This window comes from Babylonia areolata, chromosome 9 (assembly GCF_041734735.1).
Source record: "Babylonia areolata isolate BAREFJ2019XMU chromosome 9, ASM4173473v1, whole genome shotgun sequence".
Lineage (NCBI taxonomy): Eukaryota > Metazoa > Mollusca > Gastropoda > Neogastropoda > Buccinidae > Babylonia > Babylonia areolata.
Window position 1 is genome coordinate 38,353,164 of NC_134884.1, and position 20,322 is coordinate 38,373,485.

Below are 20,322 nucleotides of genomic sequence, written 5' to 3' on the forward strand. Positions count from 1 at the left end.
GTCTGTGTGTTTTTCCCCCACTGCACTTAATAACGGCACGATCAATCGACTCATTCACGCTTTTGTTGACACTGCTTTTGTGTGTGTGTGTGTGTGTGTGTGTGTGTGTGTGTGTGTGTTTTGGAGGGGGAGAGATAAAAAGATAGAGAATACTGAAAACTGAAATGTTTGAGATAGAATGAGAGCGCGCGCGCGTGTGTGTGTCAGTGAGCCTGGAGCGTGCGCGCGCGTGCGTGCCAGTGCGTGCGTGTATGTGTGTGAGTGTGTGTGTGCGCGCATGTGTGTGTAGTGGTGGGGGCGGAAGGGGTAGGGGAGTTGGGGGCGGGGGCGCCCGGGGGAGGTGGGGGGTGGGGGGGCATTGCAGGATAAATCACTTTTTTGCTCGCTCGCGTTTCGCTCCTCGCCGAGGCATTCAGCTGACCTTTGACTCGTCACGGTCACGCTTGAGCGAGCGCCGCGTGTCACCATGGCAGCACCGCAATGGCAGTCGGGATTGTAGTGTTTGCGAGTGTCTGCTGACCGGTCAGAGAGGGAAATAGTAGAACGATTCGTTTCCTTGTGACGCCATGGCTGGTAAAATACCGAACGCCCCTCAGAGCTCTGTGGCAGGGTGCAATTTTGTGGCCAACGACCAGATCTGGTGAGTTTTTTTTTTTTTTCTTAATGAGTTTTATTTCAAGAGAAAAAGTTTCTTTTTTTTTTTTGGTTGTGTCGTTTGGTTGGTCCGATTCAAGTTGGTGGCGGCCATGTTTGGTTTTTGTTTGGTGTGAATGTTAGTGGAGGGAGGGTTTAAAATGTTTGTTGGCTACTTTCGTTTTTAGGCGTGGTCTGTCTGGGTTGGGTTTGTGGCGCGTAGGGAAAGACGTAGGGATTGTCTGTGGACATGCATTACCGTATATGTCTGGTGGTTCTGTTTCTCTCTGTCTCTGCCTCTCACTTTATCTGTTTCAGTCTCTATCTGTCTCTTTGTCTCTGTATGTCACTCTCTGTGCTCCCAGTCTGTCTGCCGTCTGTCTGTCTCTCTTTCTCTGCCTCTCTCGTTATCTCTGTCTCCGCTCTTTTTATCCCAGCTACTCTCTTTCTGTCTCGCTCTGTCTCTTTCTGTCTGTCTCTTTATGTTAGTTTCTCTTTCGTTATCTCAGTGTATGTGTCTCTTTCTCTCTCTCCGTGCATCTGTAGTGTCTGTCTGTCTCTGTCTGTCTTTCTGTTTGCCTCTCCCGCGTTCTCTCTCAGTCGTTCTCGTTCTCGTTCTCTCTCTCTGTGTCTCTCTGTCACTCTCGTTCGCTCGTGATTCAGTTGGTGATCTTGTTCGGTGCCTGTCTCTCTCAGTCTCCCTGTCTCTCTGCCCGTCTTCTCGCTCGCTCTTGTTTCTTTCCCTTTTTCTTTCTGTATGTCTATTTATAGGCCCATTACTCGGCTTATATCACAGATTGACATAAGTTTACATTTGGGCCAACAGCAAAGTGAGAGCTGTATTATCAATGATTTCTCCAGTCAATGGGAAACCATTTACAGCTTAGTCTTTTGTGAAGGACTATGACTCTCAAACTAGGAGGTAAAAATTGCACTGGCTCTTAGTGCTGCAGCCTTGTGGGCTAGTTGGCCTTTGGGAACCATCCCAACGCCGACTGTCCTAAAACCCTCTTCAGTGGCCGAGAGAGTGGGGATGTACTTGGGCAAGACACTCTCCACTATAATCAAATAGTCGGAACAGCAGTTGCCTCCTCTGCTGTTCTGATGGTGATAGTCGGACACGACTGACTATCATATAGATAGTCCGTATGTCTTTGTTTTTTGTTGTTGTTTTTTTGCACCCTCTAGCCCTGCAGAAGCCTTCACTCCCTGTTCATCAATATCACCACTACCCATCCTTTCTCTGTCTGTCTGTCTGTCTCTGTCTCTGTCTCCTCTCTCTCCCGTTTTGAGAAAAAAACGTTTTGAGTTCGGAGTTCTCCCCTTCCTTCCCTCATCTCTCTTTTTACGAACACTGCCAGAAATTCTCGTCATTGCTTGTCAGTGATAGTGTAAATTCAAACTAAAAAATTCATTCAACTTCAAATCGACGTGGATCATTCTGTCTCTTTACCCCCCCCCCCCTCTCTCCCCCCCCCCCCCCCACCACCACAACCACCACCACCACCTTTCCTCTCTCCCCTTCATTGATTTTCTTCTCGTTCTCCTTTGTCTTCTCTATCTTTCTTCACTTCTATTTATCTCCCTTTCTGCCCGGGGGACATCTCAATAGCGCTTCGTGTCTCAAGGCCTGACTAAGCGTGTTGGGTTACGCTGCTGGTCAGGCATCTGCTTGGCAGATGGGGTGTAGCGTATATGGATTTGTCCGAACGCAGTGACGCCTCCTTGAACTACTGAAACTTTAAGCTTCGTGTCAATAGCGCTACGTGTCATTATCGCGGCGCTCAAAAACACTACGTATCGATAGCATTACTGTTTTAAGACTTATCGTCTCTGACTGGTCCTGCCAAGTATGCTCGGCAGAGAAGGGTGATAACCTTACAAATAAAAGAACGCGCGCTTTCTCGCACTTTCCCCCGAATGTGAGCACACACAGAGACATAAAGTAACACTCACAGATGTATGTATAATGTACTCATGCATATGCGCACTCACACACATGCACAACTTGAATGCGCGCATTTCCTTGACCTCTGAAACATACACTTCTACACGCACACATGTATGTGGACACAGGGACACAAATACTCTATTGTTTTCTCTCTTTACCCATCTCTTACTCTGTTTCTGCCCTCCCCCCCCCCCGCTCCCCCCCTCCCCCCCCAACCCTTCACTTCCCTCCCGGGTGGAAAAACGTATATTTGCTTATCTCAAAACCCTGTTTAAATAAGATTCCGTTTCGTTTCCTTCCTGTCTGACTGTCTGTCTGTCTGTCACACACACACACACACACACACACACACACACACACACATTCCGAACCACCCACCCGTCTGACGTGTAACACCGTCTCGTTAGGATTTATAATCTTTATCGGGTGGAGAGGCACCGAGCGACACGCTAATCCACCCCACACACCGGGCAGTGAGCGGTCACGTCTGGAGCGGAAGACGGAGAAAAGCTGACACACTTCACTGACACTCAGCACTGAAGTGTACCACTTGTCCACGGCTGGTTGCGCAGCTACGCACACACACACACACGCGCACACACACACACACACACACACACACACACACACACACACACACACACACACACACACATGCATGCAGCTTTTTTCCCCTTCTTTTGGTTGGTTGGCATTGGTTTGCATATGATGTAGATAAAGTTAAGATTTATTTTCATCGACTGTTTAACCTTCTGAAATAGACGTTTATAAAATGTTTTATGACTGGTATTTCAAATTTTGTTATACTCTTTTCAATGTGCAAAACCACGTTTTTAAAAGGTTTATCATTGGCCTGATTGCATTGCATGTACCCCCATCTCTCTCCCTCTCTCTTCCAAGGACGGAAGAATGGGCTATGCCTAAAATTTTAATCCTTGAATAAAAAACGTTCTCTCTCTCCCTCTTCCTCTATTTCGCTATGTTTTTTTGTTTGTTTGTTTTTTCGTTTTCTTTTGTGTGATGTTAATTTGTTTATAATGACGCCATCATTGTCATAATAACATCTATTTCCAATTTCTTTGGTTCGTCTTTTATTTCTGTCTGTAAAAAGTATATTTTTCTTATCAAAAGGATCTAATCTTCTTCATTGTATTTTTCCTCGATCTTTTTTTTGTTTGTGTGTGTGTTTTGTTTTGTTCTGTAAGTACCTTGTCAATTTTTGTATATATTTCATATGCCAAAAGACAAAAACGAAAACAGCACTGCAACAACACCATCACCATTATGTTATTGCAGGACAGTTCCTATTGTGTGTAGTTTTCTTCTTGCGATTGGACAATGGGAGTGTTTTTGATTGGATGATTGGCCTTATTTCAGTTCACGTGTTGTGATTGGACAGTATAATTTATTTGTCATGTTTTTGTGATGGGGTTGTACAGTTCAATCTGAGTGTTGTGATTCAGACTGGACATTATGCCCTATGATTCAGCTGGTATTTCGTTGTGATTGGACAGTGTGGTTCAGTTAGCGTGTTGTGATTGGACAGTGTGATTCAGTTGGCGTGTTGTGATTGGACAGAGTGATTCAGTTCGTGTGATGTGATTGGACAGTGTGGTTTAGTTCGCGTGATGTGATTGGACAGTGTGTTTATGTTCGCGTGATGTGATTGGACAGTGTGGTTCATTTCGCGTCAGTTTATGATTGGATGAGTGGTCAGTCTTATTGCAGTTCGCGTGTTGTGATTGGACAGGAAGGATCACGTGGGTCAAGAAACGTCTGCCACCAAGTCGTGGCCGGAGAACTGGAACTTCCTGACCACCAAGTATGATGATGTGAGTACTTTTTGTAGTCTGTCGGTCTGTGTGAGTCATTTGTCGTTCTGCGTTTTTCACAGATGCAACACACACACGCACACACACACACACACACACACACACACACACACACACACACACACACACGCGCATGCACGCATACATATACGCACACACGCGCGCGCGCGCTCACACATACACGTACAAACACACATATACACACATATGCGCACACACACACATAATATACAGAAATGCGCGCGTACGCACGCACGCACGCACACACACACACACACACACACACACACACACACACACACACACACACACACACACGATGGGAGCTTGATACGAAAATGGGTTTTCTGATATTCAGGTGTTAATTGAATATAACTGAAGATACTATGTCTTAGTAATTGTGTTGTCCACTGTCTGTCTTTTTTCTTCTTCTGTTTTTATCCTCTCTCTCTGTATCTCTGTGAAACCACGTGCTATATATTTGTTCAATGTATTTTAAATGTTTATTTAAACATATCGAGTTAACGAACGTTGTTCTTTTACCCCATCATATAGGACATGTTCTAATGAATGAATTATACAGAATACAGACTTTATTATCTCAACAAGAGATATTCATATGTGGTGTAAAACAGAAAAAAAACAACACAAGAAAATCACAGTCATTCAACATGTATACAGATAAACCATATTAAGATGTGAACCTAGGACAAACCATTATTACAATCAGTAATCACTGTAGACAACAAGAACAGATACCCTTAAAAAGTAATTTACCGTAAATCATACATACACTGTCACAGCCATACACACGTGCAGTGATAATCACAGTGAAAGGATAAACATAACAGTATACTAAAAGTTGACAAAGACATATAATAGCAGTGTGTATTCGTATCCCCCGCCCCCCAATCAGTCTTCCTCTATCTCTCTGTCTCTGCCTCTGTCTTGGTGTGTCTGTCTGTCTGTCTGTCTGTCCCTCCCTCCCCCCCTCCCTTACTCCCTCCCACTTACTCTCGTTGTTTCTCCCCCTTTCTGTCTCGCTCCCGCCCCCAGTCTCTCTTTATCCCCCTTTTCTCCCACTCTCACACACAACGCAACAACACACACATGTTTGAATATACACACACACATACGCGCGCGCGCACGCACACACGCACACACACACACACACACACACACACACACACACATATATATATATATATCCAAACATACACACACACACACACATACCATATCTCTCATCGCTCCCGTCGCCCACTTCCACTCCACCCACCCACCCCCAAAACACCCGCCCCTTACCATCATCTGATACTCCCGGAAGTTGACAACAAACGAACAAATAAACAAACAAAAAGTATCATCTATCCGACTTGTCATAAACAAACGTGCTTGACCTCCCTCATCCCCGTCCTTTCTTCCCCTCCTCCTCCTCCCAATGCTCTTGTCTGCTCCCCCCCCCCCCACCCCCTTCACCACCCCACCACTCCATCATCCTATCAACCAACCCTCCCCCCTGTCACGTACCTTCGTCCTATTCCCTCTCATATCCCCCTTCCTCCTCCTCCTCCACCCCCTCTCCCCACCTCCTCCCACCGCATACCCCCTCCCCTTCTCACCTCCATAACCCCCCCCACCCACACCTCCAACCCAACCCCCTTCAACACCACCACCAAACCTTTTAATGGATCGATCTAAAAACGAACCAGACTTGCTTGATACACGAGACTGGAAGAGGAGTGAGTGAGTGAGTGAGTGAGAACGTCGCCGCATCAGTGAAGTCCAAGTTCGGTGGGTGGTGGTGGGGGTGGGGGAGTGATGGTGGAGTGAAAGGGAGGAGGGGAGAGGGGAGGGGAAGCGGTGGGGTGTATGGGTGTATGTGAGAGAGAGAGAGAGAGAGGGGGGGGGGGGATGGCGGGTAGTGGGAGTGAGGCTGAAAGTGGTGGTTGGTGAGGGTGGGGTGTCATTGTGACCCAGACGGCAGTGGCTAATAATAATATCCGTCTGGGATTCTAAAAAAAAAGAAAAGAAAAAGAAATGGGGGTTCTTTCTTCTTCACTCTTGTCACGCACAACAGCAGCACCAGCACCAGTAGCAGTAGTTGTTGCTTGCAGAAGAAAACAGCAGCAACAGCAACCAGCACAAAAATAAATATATATATAGAGAGATAGATAGATAGATAGATAGACAGATTGATTGATTGATAGATAAATAAAAGAAATCAAAAGTGAGAAGAGGGGTGTGCCGTGTGGTGGATACTGGGGTTTGGGGCAGGAGTTATGAGTGGGGAAAGGGTTCGGATGGAGTGGGGTGGGGTGGTGATGGTGACTCGTTGGGTGTGGGGTCTTGAAAAGTGTGTGTGTGTTGATGTTGTCTTTTTTTTTTTTTTTACATTTGTCTTCTCTCTCTCTCTCTCTCTCTCTCTCTCTCTCATACTCATAGACATACACACACACGCGCGCGCGCACACACACACACACACACACACACACACGCACACACACAAACACACACACACACACACACACACACACACACACACACACACACACACACACACACACACGCACACACACAGACACACACACACACACACAGACACACACAGATGGGACTCGCTCGCGCGCGCTTTTGTCCGCTTCAGTTCGGACCGTGGAAGAGGCCATTTCCGCGTCTTTGTCCATCTCTGTCCCTGATCTTTCTGTCGATGTCTGGTTCGTTGATGGGTGTAAGAGAGAGGGGCAGAGGGGGTGGGGAGGGGGGGGGGGAGGGGAATGGTGATTGGGGGAGGGTGGGGCCGGGGGCGTGGAGGGGGAGAGTGGGGAAGGTGGTGTTGGTCGTAAGGGTGTGGGCGTTGGTGGTTGGTTTGGAAGTAAAAGAGTGGAAGAAAAAGAGAGAGAGATGGGGGGGCTGGATGGGTTTGGGGGGGGGGGGGGGGGGTTAGGGGGGCGAGAGATTGGAGAGAGGGGATAGAGATAGGGGGAGAGACAGAGAGAGAGGAAGGGAGAGAAAGGGAGGGGGGAAATAGGGGGGGGGGGGGGAGTGTGATGGAGTGAGGAATGCATGGGGAGAGAGAGCGAGAGAGAGAGTGACGGACAGGGAGAGAGGGGGACGGAGGGAGAGACAGAGAGGGAGGGGAAAACAGGGAGAGAGAGAGATAGGGTGATGGTGAAATGAGTGGAGTGATGGCCTGGAGGTAACTTTTCCGCATAGGAGCGCATTGGTTTTAATCACGGCTCAGTCGCCGGTATTTTCTCCCCCTCCACAAGACCTTGAGTGGTGGTCTGGACGCTAGTCATTCGGATGAGACGGTAAACCGAGGTCCCGTGTGCAGCATGTACTTAGCGCACGTAAAAGAACCATCGGCAACAAAAGGATTGTCCCTGGCAAAATACTGCAGAAAAATCCATTTCGATAGGAAAAACAAATAAAACTGTGCGCAGGAAAGAGAAAAGAAAAAAAAAAGGAAAAAAAGGGAGGGGTGGGGGGGGGGGGGCGCTCTCAGTGTAGCGACGCGCTCTCCCTGTGGAGGGCAGCCCGAATTTCACACAGATAAATCTGTTGTGACAGAAAAGAGAAATACAAATTCACCAGTGCATTGTAAGACCTCTATCGAAAGTCGCCAGTGATAAGTGAAATATGTCTGATGAAAGGCACCACAAAAAATGTGTGTGTGTGTGTGTGTGCTCGTGTGTTTATCTGTGTGTGTGTGTGTGTGTGTGTGGCGCAGCTGGTGAAAGACGACTTCCCCAACCGGAAGCAGGCCAAGGCACGCCGGGAAAAGCTGGAGAAGGAAGTGATGTCACTGGTACAGGTGCCTCCGGCCACGCCTATCGAGAAGTACATCAAGGTAAAAGGATTTTTTCATTTTCTTTTTTTTTTTCGAACGATCTGACTCGTCCTGCTAGTGAGCCTGCTTTGAGCGCCGGAGCAACCTCGCGATCAAAATGCTGTTGAGTTCGAGCTACAGATACGCCAGCCTCCTTGTTGACTCACTTGTGTAAACAAAGTGAGTATATGTTTTAACCCGGTGTTCGGTTGTCTGTGTGTGTGTGTATCTGTGTGTCCGTGGTAAACTTTAACATTGACATTTTCTCTGCAAATACTTTGTCAGTTGACACCAAATTAAAAAAATTTTGGCATAAAAATAGGAAAAATTCAGTTCTTTCCAGTCATCTTGTTTAAAACAATATTGCACCTCTGGGATGGGCACAAAATAATAAAGAATGAAGCCATATGCAAACTGCGTTTACTGTTATATTTATATTTTTTGTATTCTCTAAACTTGGCACTTTGATCTGATATTCTGACCCAACAACAAGAGCAGTCATTATTATCATTTTTTGTTCAAACAGGAACTTCTTTTGCTAAGCATGGAAGTTTTATTTATTTTGCAAACGTTTTGGTGCAGATAGTATAAAAGGGAAATTACTCTGTAATTAATGCTAGTGGGAGTTAATTTGCTTTAAACTGATCTTTCTCATCTTAAACATTACATTTTGAAATTATACTCAATACATAGAAAGCTTGGATTTAAAAAAAAGTGTATCACAAGTGAGTCTTGAAGGCCTTGCCTCTCTCTTTTTTTTTTTCTTCTTCTTACATCTTACATTCAGTGTTTTCACAAGCCTAGAGTAGGCTCCCAAGGCCTTTATCAGCGCTTCCGTTAGAGTATGTCAGGGTTGTCTTCTGTCTCATACATTGTTCAACATGATTATTCCTGGAACGCATCATTACTGACGGACTTGAAGATCCTGACAGCACAATCCGCCATACCCCATATGTTCCCATATTAGATTTCTTTCCTATTTTTGTTTTCTATCTGATGTATGTACGTCGTTTGTGTTTGTGTGTGTGTGTGTGTGTGTGTGCGCGCGCGCGCGCGCGCGCGTGTGTGTTTGGTTTGTTTGTTTTTTTCACGAGTAAAAACTGTCCATTTTCTGTCTCTTTTTATACTTTACAAAAGTTTGTGTCAGTAGACAGGGAACGATGTGATCCACGCGTATGTAACATAAGTATTGACTTAGCATGAATCATGACAACCAAAATAGGGACTTTTTTGTTGTTGTTGTTGTTTTTTTCATCAAAAATACACACTGATCTGAGACGTTACCTTGTATGTACACGAGTGAGCTTTTACGTGTATGACCGTTTTTACCCCGCCTTGTAGGCAGCCATTTTCCGCTTTCTGGGGTGTGCATGCTGGGTATGTTCTTGTTTCCATAACCCACCGAACGCTGATATGGATTACATGATCTTTAACGTGCGTATTTGATTTTCTGCTTGCGTATACACACGAAGGAGGTTCAAGCATTAGCAGCTCTGCACATATGTTGACCTGGGACATCGGAAAAATCTCCACCCTTTACCCACCAGGCGCCGTCACTGAGATTTGAACCCGGGACCCTCAGATTGAAAGTCCAACGCTTTAACCACACGGCCATTGCGCCCGAATGACTGATGAATATGGACACTTATATAGCGCCTATCTTTAGTCGGAGACCAAGCTCTTAGCGCTTTACAAACTCGGGGTCAGTTTCACAACCGACTGCCATACTGGGCGCTCATCATTCGTTTCCAGTGTCATTCAGTCTGTCAATTGTAAATAAGATCATGTGCTGGCAATTGTTTTCACTGGAAAATATTCATTTCCTTATCCGAATTCAGAATAACGCTACCAGACTCATTTGCAGAGCTTCTGAATTTGACAGTGTTTCTCCTCTCCTTCAGTCTCTCCACTGGTTGCCTGTTTCTGATCAAATAGACTATAAGCTATCCACTCTGACATTTTCTGCAGTCAACAGATCTGGCCCAAAGTATCTTTCTGAACTCCCCCATATCTACAATCCGTCTCGCCAGCTCCGTTCTTCATCTAATACTCGACATCTCAGGATACCTCACGACGGAAGTAAGACCTACGGACACAGATCGTTTTCTTTTTCAATCGCTAAAGACGTGGAACAGGCTCCCTGATAACCTCGGTCATTCTGACTCCCATGCCTCTTTCAAATCTGGTCTGAAAACTCACCTCTTCCCTCAGCAATAAGTTAAGTTGTGGCAGGTCCACTTCATTGCGTGTTGTGTGCTTGATTATATGTGTATACATATGTATCTGTACATAAATACATGCCTGTGTATTAATGTGTATTTGTGTGTCTTCGTAAGTGTGTGTATGTGCGTGTGCGTGTGTGTGTGTGTGTGTGTGTGTGGGCGTGCGTCTGTTTGTGTATGTGTGTGTGCGTGCCTATATTATGTGCATATGAGTGGAGAGCAGCTGCTATGTACATATTTATGTTAAAATGTATGTATGCATTGTGTGTGTATGTGTGTGTGTGTGTGTGTTTACTATGTTAGTCACGTTTTTTTGGTGTGTGTACTTAACAGGGATGTAATGTGTTATGTAAACTAAAAGTGTTTTTTAAACACATGGAACAGATCTCTGGATAGTGTGCTATATAACTATCCATTATTATTATCATTATCCACCTTTTTTTGGTTTGTGTGTAAAGAATGGAGACGCCCTTCCTCCGGTTGCAGGTGGACCCCTCGCCCAGCCCCTACCCGCAGACGGCCTCCAGGCAGATCGGCTGGAGGTCCACGGACAAGGGTCTGGCCCTGGAGAAGTACGGCAAGTACGCCAAGCCCAAGGGGGGCCTGGTCAACCAGCTGGAGTGGCCCCTGGAGGCCGTGCAGTGAAAAACCCTGTGGGTGTGGGAGAGTAAGAGAAGGTGGTGGTGGTGTGGGGTTGGGTGTGTGTGGTGGGGGGTGGGGGGGGGGAGAGGATGGTGGCGTACATGGGAGTTATCTGCTCCCTTGTCCCCATCCTCCTCCTCCTGCCACTAGTTGGGAAGTAGACAGGGGGCAGTAGGGTAGGGGGTGGTAGGGGGTGGGGTAGGGGTGGTGGGTGGGCGAACAGGGGACTTCTCTGCTTCCAGCTCCTGCTTCATCTTCCCTCTCTCCCCCTGCTCCACCCCAGCAGCTTTGTTGGTTGGTCGGTAGGGGGCGTGCGTCCTTGTCTGCAGGTCATTTTGAAAATGTGGCTGTTACGACTTTGGGTTCTCTCTGCCCCTTGCCCTTGTAAGCTGCTTTGATGGTGTGGTGTGTGGGTGTGAGGGGTGGGTGGTGGGTTGAGGGAGAAGTGAGGTGGGTGTTTTGAGAGTGGTTCTTTTTGATGACGATGTAGTAGACTGGATTTTTTTTTTTTTTTTTTGCCCAGTCGTATTTGGTAGTCGTATTATTTTTTTGTGTTTGGTAGTCATAGTTTGTCTTTTTTTGTGGTGATTTACATTGATTTTTATTGCTTTTGTTTTGTTTTTATTGTTAAGAAACGAAGTAGGTTATTAAATTTGTTTTCTTTGAACGTTTCGTTATCTTTAAAAAAAAATCTTTATCATAAAGTAGGCTCCGTTATATAAGATATGTGAGAGCAGCAGCACTATAAAAAAAGGGAATTTGAATCTTACGGACAGATAGTGTGATTTTTTATGCTGGTAATTTTAGGTGCTGCATTGTGGTGATGTTTATCAGTATTATCATGGCCTGTGAATTATATGTCCTTGTCTCTGTTGTACCAGTTTTTAAGAAATCAGAAATCTAGCACGTTCTGGAACTCTACGATTTCAACAACGGTTTTTTTCCACGAGGTAAATATTGCCCATTTCCGTCATTTTTTAAAAACATTTTTCAACATTTCTTTTTTGTCAGTGATGGGTATGAACACGTAAGTATTGGCTTAGTGTAAATGATGACAATCAAATTAGGGAACATTTATATATATTTTTAAGTATTCTTTAACAGAGATGTCATCAACCCCGGACATTGTGTTGTAAATTATTAATAACCGAAGCAAAACTTATTGAAACGGAATGTCAGTAACACCCAACATTTTGTCTTATGGTATTATTGAATGAAAAAAACAAAGACAGAAAGAAAGAAAGAATACTTTGTAAAATATGACTTGGTCAAGAGCTGGGGAAATATTTCAGTGGAAAAGTAATTTGTTTCTGATCCTCTGCCCCCGCCCCCCCCCCCCCCCCCCAACTCACTCATCCCCAATCTTTTTTTTTTTCAAGAATGGATAATACAGAAGATTCTGGGAACATGGAAGATGAAGGAGACACTGTCCACAAAGCATTCATTGCATCAGACGATACGAATAGAAAAGAGGCCAGTGACGATCATACTTCACACAGCATCCAGTGAATAGGCTGCTCTGTCGCCTCGTCTCTTCGTTCTATCCCAGCGTTTTGTGATCAGCGCAAGCGAACGAACAGCTTTGAATGTGAATTTGTGGGCGTTGAATAACCCACAGACAGACAGGCACACAGCCACACACAAAAATGCACGCACGCACACACGCACACACACACATATACAACACACACACACACATACACACACACACACACACACACACACACACGGACACACACACACACTATTCATTTATTAATTTATTTAAATATACATATGAACATTGACATGGTGCGTTTTCTGTATTGGCTATGGGTGAGTGAAATCCCCGTCTTCTCAACCCCCCCCCCCCCAATCCCCAACCAACAGTATTACCAGTATTATTGCTCGTTGTGCCTACCATTCAAGACGATTTTGATCAGGTGCGTTTTCTGTATTGGCCATGGGTGACTGAGATCCACACCATCTCACGTCCCCACCCCAAACTAACAGTATTGTGTCAGTATTATTGTTGGTCGTACTTGAGGCACAAGCATTGATAGTTGTACACTTTTACCGTGACATGTACGCATCGAGGAAGTATTATATCGTTGTTGTTGTTGTTGTTGGCGTTGTGTATGTTTTGTTGGTTTTAGGGGTGGGTTTTTTGTTTTGTGTTGTTTCAACTCGAGTCCAGTTGGTCGTGTTATTTGTTCTGTTGTTGTTGTTGTAGTTGTTGTTGTTTTGTTTTTTCTGCACCGCAGTTCTTATTATTCCCACTCCGTCTTGCCATCAAGGTATCATTGCATTGATTATGTCGTTATGTTGTTGAGAGCTCTCCCTGTGTGTGTGTGTGTGTGTGTGTGTGTGTGTATGTGTGTGTGTGTGTCTGTCTGTGTGTGTCTGTGTGTGTTTATTTGTGGGGTGTGGTTGCTGATGTTGTTGAAACCGCAGACCCAGACCTCTCCCACTCTCCCCCCCCTCCCCTGTATCCCTCCCCCCCCCCGAAACCCCCCCCCCCCCGGTCCCCGTCCTCTCCCAAGCTATGATTCATGCAAGAGAAATAAATAAGGCCTATTCTGAATTAATGCAGTTTGCCTTCACTATCTCTTCCACAGCACACCAAAACCTTCCCACACTCCCATAACCGCCCCCGCCCCCCCCGCCCCCACCTCTCTCTCTCTCTCCACCCCGCCCCTTACCGTCCCCCTAATACCACACCCAGTTCTACCTCTTCCCCTCCCCGCCCCCCCCCCCCCCCCGCCCCCTTCTCTCTCTCTCTCTCTCTCTCTCTCTATCTCTCTCTCTCTCTCCTCCCCTCTCTCTCTCGGGTGCGGATTGAAAGCGAGACGGTTCGCAGCAATTAATGAACATGACAGCTAGCATCAGTTCTGGGATAAAAGGGACGGCTGGAAAAAAAGAAGGAGGGGGAGGGGGAAAGAAAGAAAGAAAGAAAGGAAAAAGAAAAACAAACAAAGAAACAACCAACAGCAATGAAATCCTATTTTGGCTGATTTTAGATTTTCTCATGAATAATGTATGTATGGAAGGAGAGAAAGATCAGAAGCGCTACGAACACAGGATAATCGATGATGACTCAGCCACGCTGATGTATATGGTAACTGGAAAATGATGCAGAAACAGTTCATCAGCGGAAGGTGATAGTAGGGGGTGAGGGGGTGGGGAAGAAGAGGGTGGATAGAAGGTGGGGGGTGGCGGTAGCGGTTTTTGTTGTTGGTTGGTGGGGGAAGGCGAGGGGGGGGGGTAGGGGGGTGGGGGGTAGGGGACAGGACCGTCAGTGCTGCTTCAACAACAGAGGAAAACCAAGGCTCTTGTCATTTTGTCAACGCACACACACACACACACACACACACGTCCCCCCTCCCCTCCACCACACACACACACGCAAGCACGCACGCACATATTTGCATGTGGTTTGCGATTTCCTGTAATTCCGTGGATAAAGAGTAAGGGGACGTGATTTGCGATTTCCCGTCATTCTGTGGACAAAGAGTTAAGGACGTGATTGCGATTTCTTGCAATTTCATGCATAGTGTGTGACGAGTGTGATCCTGAAAACGGAACATTGTGACAAAGTGTGTGTGTGTGTGTGTGTGTGTGTGTTTGGGTGCACAGTTCTCGTCAGTTTGAGTGTTACTGTTGTTTCCAGCAGTTAGAATTGACTGGATGGGAAAATCATCATCATCATCATCATCATCATCATCGTTGTTGATGTTGTTGTTTTATTACCATCATCATGATTTTACTTTTGTTATGGTTAACAAATTTTTCCCATTGGCATCAAGGTTCTGTTCTCTAAAGAAAGGATGTCTATCAATGACCATTGAAATCTATATCCACACACACTGAATATGACAATGTTCAATTGAATAAGTACGTGTGTTTTCATGTTGACGTTGTCATTGCTATTAGTATGAGTACTACTCCTGCATGCTGCTTAAAACAACTTCGACAGTTCGATTGATCAGAAATAACATCATCAGGTTAAAAAAACTGGGAAAAAAAAGCTGCTGGTCGGCTTGTCAACACAAACGCTGTTATTAGCTGACTAGCACGTCGAACCTTTTACATTACCTAAAAAAACAACAACAAAAAAAGCAAACAAACAAAAAAACTTGGAACCAGCAATGTGTGCTATAAAGCGCATCAGCGAAAAATAATGATAGCAGCAGCAGCAGTAATGATAATAATAATAATGATAATAATGAATAATAATAATAATAATTGGTTTTATTATTATTATTATCATTATTATTATTATTACTGCAATAACGGCATTTGTAATGCGCTCTAGCATTAACAGTTAACGTCAATAGAGTGGAAGAGAAAATTGTTACCAAAAAAAAATCAGCATCCTGTGGCATTATACTGAAAAGATACGAACAAGACAAATCAAATTTGTTCAATGTCAAACATCAAAAGAAGAAGAAGAAAAACAAAATGCACCGCCAGAGTTCTAAAACAACACCACCACCAAACAAACTAAAAACTGCCCAAGATTGTAACCAACAACAACAGAAAACGACGACAAGCAAACAAGCAACAGCTGAAATACAACCGCCTTCCATAAATGTCAGCAGCATGGGATTGCATTTGTTATTATTATCTCCGGAAGAAAAAAAGAGAGAGAAACACAGCCGTCTTCTCGAAATATCAACGTCATGCGAGTGCATTTGTCCTTATTATTAACATGAGTATACTTTCCATTCGTTACTGGAGATTTTTTAGTTTAGTTTTTTTTTTTTGGGGGGTTTCGGTCGTATTTCGCGTGTAGGCATGAAAGCAACATCACCATCACCACCAACAAAAATCCGTCGTGCCTTTTATATTGAAAAAAAAAACAAAACCGCATTTAGCTTCGATATTTGGTATTTTTGTTATTGCCGTTTGTTATTTCAGAGCATTGTATGACGCACGTGCAGGTTTATTGAACTAGTCTTCCTCCTCCTCCTCCTCCTCCTCCTTCTTCTCACTATTTTTACTATTGTTCTTCCTCCTCCTCCTTCTTCTTCTCACTATTTTTACTATTCTTCCTCCTCCTCCTTCTTCTCACTATTTTTACTATTGTTCTTCCTCCTCCTCCTCCTCCTTCTTCTCACTATTTTTACTATTGTTCTTCCTCCTCCTCCTCCTTCTTCTCACTATTTTTACTATTGTTCTTCCTCCTCCTCCTCCTTCTTCTCACTATTTTTACTATTGTTCTTCCTCCTCCTCCTCCTCCTTCTCACTATTTTTACTATTGTTCTTCCTCCTCCTCCTCCTCCTCCTCCTTCTCACTATTTTTACTATTGTTCTTCCTCCTCCTCCTCCTTCTTCTTCTCACTATTTTTACTATTGTTCTTCCTCCTCCTCCTCCTCCTTCTTCTCACTATTTTTACTATTGTTCTTCCTCCTCCTCCTCCTCCTTCTTCTCACTATTTTTACTATTGTTCCTCCTCCTCCTCCTCCTCTTTCTCACTATTTTTACTATTGTTCCTCCTCCTCCTCCTCCTCCTCTTCTTCTCACTATTTTTACTATTGTTCCTCCTCCTCCTCCTCCTTCTCACTATTTTTACTATTGTTCCTCCTCCTCCTCCTTCTCACTATTTTTACTATTGTTCCTCCTCCTCCTCCTCCTTCTCACTATTTTTACTATTGTTCTTCCTCCTCCTCCTCCTTCTTCTCACTATTTTTACTATTGTTCTTCCTCCTCCTCCTCCTCCTTCTTCTCACTGTTTTTACTATTGTTCTTCCTCCTCCTCCTCCTCCTTCTTCTCACTATTTTTACTATTGTTCTTCCTCCTCCTCCTCGTCATTCTTCTCACTATTTTTACTATTGTTCTTCCTCCTCCTCCTTCTTCTCACTATTTTTACTATTGTTCTTCCTCCTCCTCCTCCTTCTTCTCACTATTTTTACTATTGTTCTTCCTCCTCCTCCTTCTTCTCACTATTTTTACTATTGTTCTTCTCCTCCTCCTCCTTCTTCTCACTATTTTTACTATTGTTCTTCCTCCTCCTTCTCACTATTTTTACTATTGTTCTCCTCCTCCTCCTCCTCACTATTTTTACTATTGTTCCTCCTCCTCCTCCTTCTTCTCACTGTTTTTACTATTGTTCTTCCTCCTCCTCCTTCTCACTATTTTTACTATTGTTCTTCCTCCTCCTCCTCCTCCTTCTTCTCACTATTTTTACTATTGTTCTTCCTCCTCCTTCTCACTATTTTTACTATTGTTCTTCTTCTTGTTTCGAGCATTTAACTTTTGGTTACGCTGCATGTCAGGCATCTGCTTAGCAGATGTGATGTCGCGGTTCTGGATTTGTCCGAACGCAGCGACGCCTCCTTGAGATAGATGGAGAGGGCATTTGACAACACGCACATTTCATATATTTTCAACATTCTGATTGTTATGATTATCACCATCGTCATCTTCGTCGTCGTCGTCGTCGTTGTTGTTGTTGAAAAGACTTGTTTATACGTATTTATCATTACCATCGTTGTTTAAGATTTACTTTTGACGCTGTTAGCCAGTCATATATATATCTGTGGTACTGTTCCCCACCCCAACCGGCCCCAGTCCCCCTTTGACCCCCACACCCCTGCTTCCTCCCCTCTGTTCCCCAACCACGCACCCACACCCCATCCCACCCGGAACTTGAAAAATAATCATGCAGAAAGTTGCAAACGAATGTTGGTCTTCTCAACATAATAATTATCTTCTCACCTTCTCTACAACAAACCTTATTCTTTCCTCAAACCTTTAACCCAGGAAAAAGAAGCTGTGTGTGACATACGAAGCTTCGGTTCCTGCAAGTTTTTATCCCTGGGACATTTTAGTCCATTCTTATACTTTTTATTATCTTATTTATTTATTTTTTATTTTATACAGTTTTACCAGAACGTTCAATAGTCCTCCAGTTTTAAATTGATGTCTTTGTTGTTATTGTTGTTGTTGTTGATGTTGTTGTCATTTTTATTGTTGATATCGTTATTTTTGCTGTTGTTATTGTTGCAGCGGCACATGTCAATTTGTTGGGAGCATGTAAATTTTTGTGCCTCTAAATTGAAAAAAAAAAAAAAAAAAAAAAAAAATCCCCATATTATCTGCCTGCACAAACAAATGTATTATATTCACATTTTATTGTCTGTAGAAGGCCTTTCAAGTATTTCCACAATCCCACAAACTATCGTTCCTTTTTTTTCTGTTACAAATTAAGAAAATATTTGGAAATAAAGTTGTGGAAAATTTACGCCTTGTTTGACTTTTTGTGTTGTGTATATTTATACAGTACTGGAGCTAGGAAGCAATACTTTTGTGTGTGTGTGTGTGTTTTTTTTGTTGTTGTTTTTTCATCTTTTCATGAAAGCTGAAAGTAATAACGTTCATCTTTATAGGAAAAAAAAATTGTCATATGGTTTATTTGAAAATAAGTATTGCACTTATGGTTACTGTCTAATGATGCGTTCATCATTTAATGGAAAGAAAAATTAATGTCGCATGTTTTTTTTTTTGTTGTTTTTTTGTTTTTTTCAATACAAGTGTAGTAACTGCAGTTCTGATTGATTGGTTGTTTGTCTTATTGGGGTGCTGTCCATGTTGTCTTTCATATTTTTATTTCTCACACTTGCGGCGTGTTTTGTATGCCTTTGAGTATGAGAATAAAGATGTGTCACCACCAGTCTGGGTGCAAAGACTTCGTGTGTGTGTGTGTGTGTGTGTGTGTGTGTGTGTGTGTGTGAAAATCAAAACTTAAGTCAAAGTCAAGATTTTATTTCATGATGGTGAATTGAAGAAGCAACAATTGTTTTCTCTCTCTCTCTCTCTCTCTCTCTCTGTTCGTGCATGCGTAAGTGTGGGTGTGTGTTGGTGGGTGTATTAAAGTAGTGCACAATGGAGGATCATACCGGGGAAATGATGCGCAATATTTTGAAAGCATTGAAGGGCAACATTGGATGCTGCTTAGTATTTGCCCACAGCAGAATGCGCGCGCGCGCGCGCGCGTGTGTGTGTGTTTGGATGTGTTTGCGCGTGTGTTCGTGTGAAAGTGTCGGTAACGTTAAAACGATGCACGATATCGCAGAAGTATTGTTATGTTATCATTGAATCCATAGTGGTTATGTGTTTGTGTGTGTGTGTGTGTGCGCGCGTGCGTGCGTGCGTGCGTGCATCCTGTAGGCACGTGCTCGTGAGTGGATGAAAGGGATAGATAGATAATATTATGTGAAAATGCCACACAATAATGGTAAAAGCTTTGTCAGAGAACAACAATGGGCGAGGAGTGGCTGATTGTGGTTGAATTATATATAGTTGTGTTGCCTCGGGGCTTTTCATGTAAAAACCTTCGTCTCTCTGCCTCCTTACCTCCCCCACCCCCCACAGACCCCCCATCCAACCCCTATGGGGATGCTGTGGCCTCTAACGGATGCGGTGGTTAGAAGGGTAGAGCGGTGGATTCTCGCCCGATTGTCGTGAGTTCGATCCCTGTCGCGTCTGGTGGGGTTATTGGTGGAGATTTTTCCGATCTCCCACGTCAACATAATTATGTGGAGTGATGTCCTAGAGGTAACGCGTCCGCCTTGGAAGCGAGAGAATCTGAGCGCGCTGGTTCGAATCACGGATCAGCTGCCGATATTTTCTCCCCCTCCACTAGACCTCGAGTGGTGGTCTGGACGCTAGTCATTCGGATGAGACGATAAGCCGAAGTTCCGTGTGCAGCATGCACTTGGCGCACGTAAAAGAACCCACGGCAACAAAAGGGTTGTTCCTGGCAAAATTTTGTAGAAAAAATCCACTTCGATAGGAAAAACAAAACTGCGCGCAGGAAAAAAAAAGGGGGTGGCGCTGTAGTATGGCGATGCGCTCTCCCTGGGGAGAGCAGCCCGAATTTCACACAGATAAATCTGTTGTGATAAAAAGAAATACTAATAAAAATACAAATACAAATGTGCAGACCTGCTAGTGCTTGAACCCCCATCGTGTGTATGCGTGTGCAGAAGATCAAATACACACGTCAGAGTTGCTGTGATCCATGTCAGTATTCGGTGGGTCATGGAAGCAAGAACATACCCAGCATGCACACCCCCTGAAAACGAAGTATGGCTACCTACTTGGCGAAGGTATGTAAACAAAACGGTCATACACGTAAAATGTGTGTGTGTGTGCGCGCGCGCGCGCGTGTGTGTGTGTGTGTGACAATAAGTGGTTTCAATCAGTGTGTGTGAATGTGCGTTTA

The 20,322-nt window shown here is 44.3% G+C and overlaps 1 protein-coding gene across 2 annotated transcripts; it reads left to right on the forward strand.

Annotated features, from left to right (window-relative positions):
• The first annotated feature begins 494 nt into the window (after positions 1–494).
• Positions 495–12,781, forward strand: LOC143285861 (ciliary microtubule inner protein 1-like). 2 transcript variants are annotated; one of them, XM_076593298.1, is made up of 5 exons: positions 495–640; positions 4,335–4,416; positions 8,150–8,269; positions 10,957–11,123; positions 12,492–12,781. In XM_076593298.1, exons 1-4 carry the CDS (start codon positions 567–569, stop codon positions 11,113–11,115), a joined length of 435 nt encoding a protein of 144 aa, XP_076449413.1. In that variant the 5' UTR covers positions 495–566; the 3' UTR covers positions 11,116–11,123; positions 12,492–12,781. The 2 variants fall into 2 exon arrangements, with proteins under 2 accessions (XP_076449413.1, XP_076449412.1); XM_076593297.1 differs by lacking the exon at positions 12,492–12,781 and having other exon boundaries at positions 10,957–12,469.
• The last annotated feature ends 7,541 nt before the right edge of the window (positions 12,782–20,322 follow it).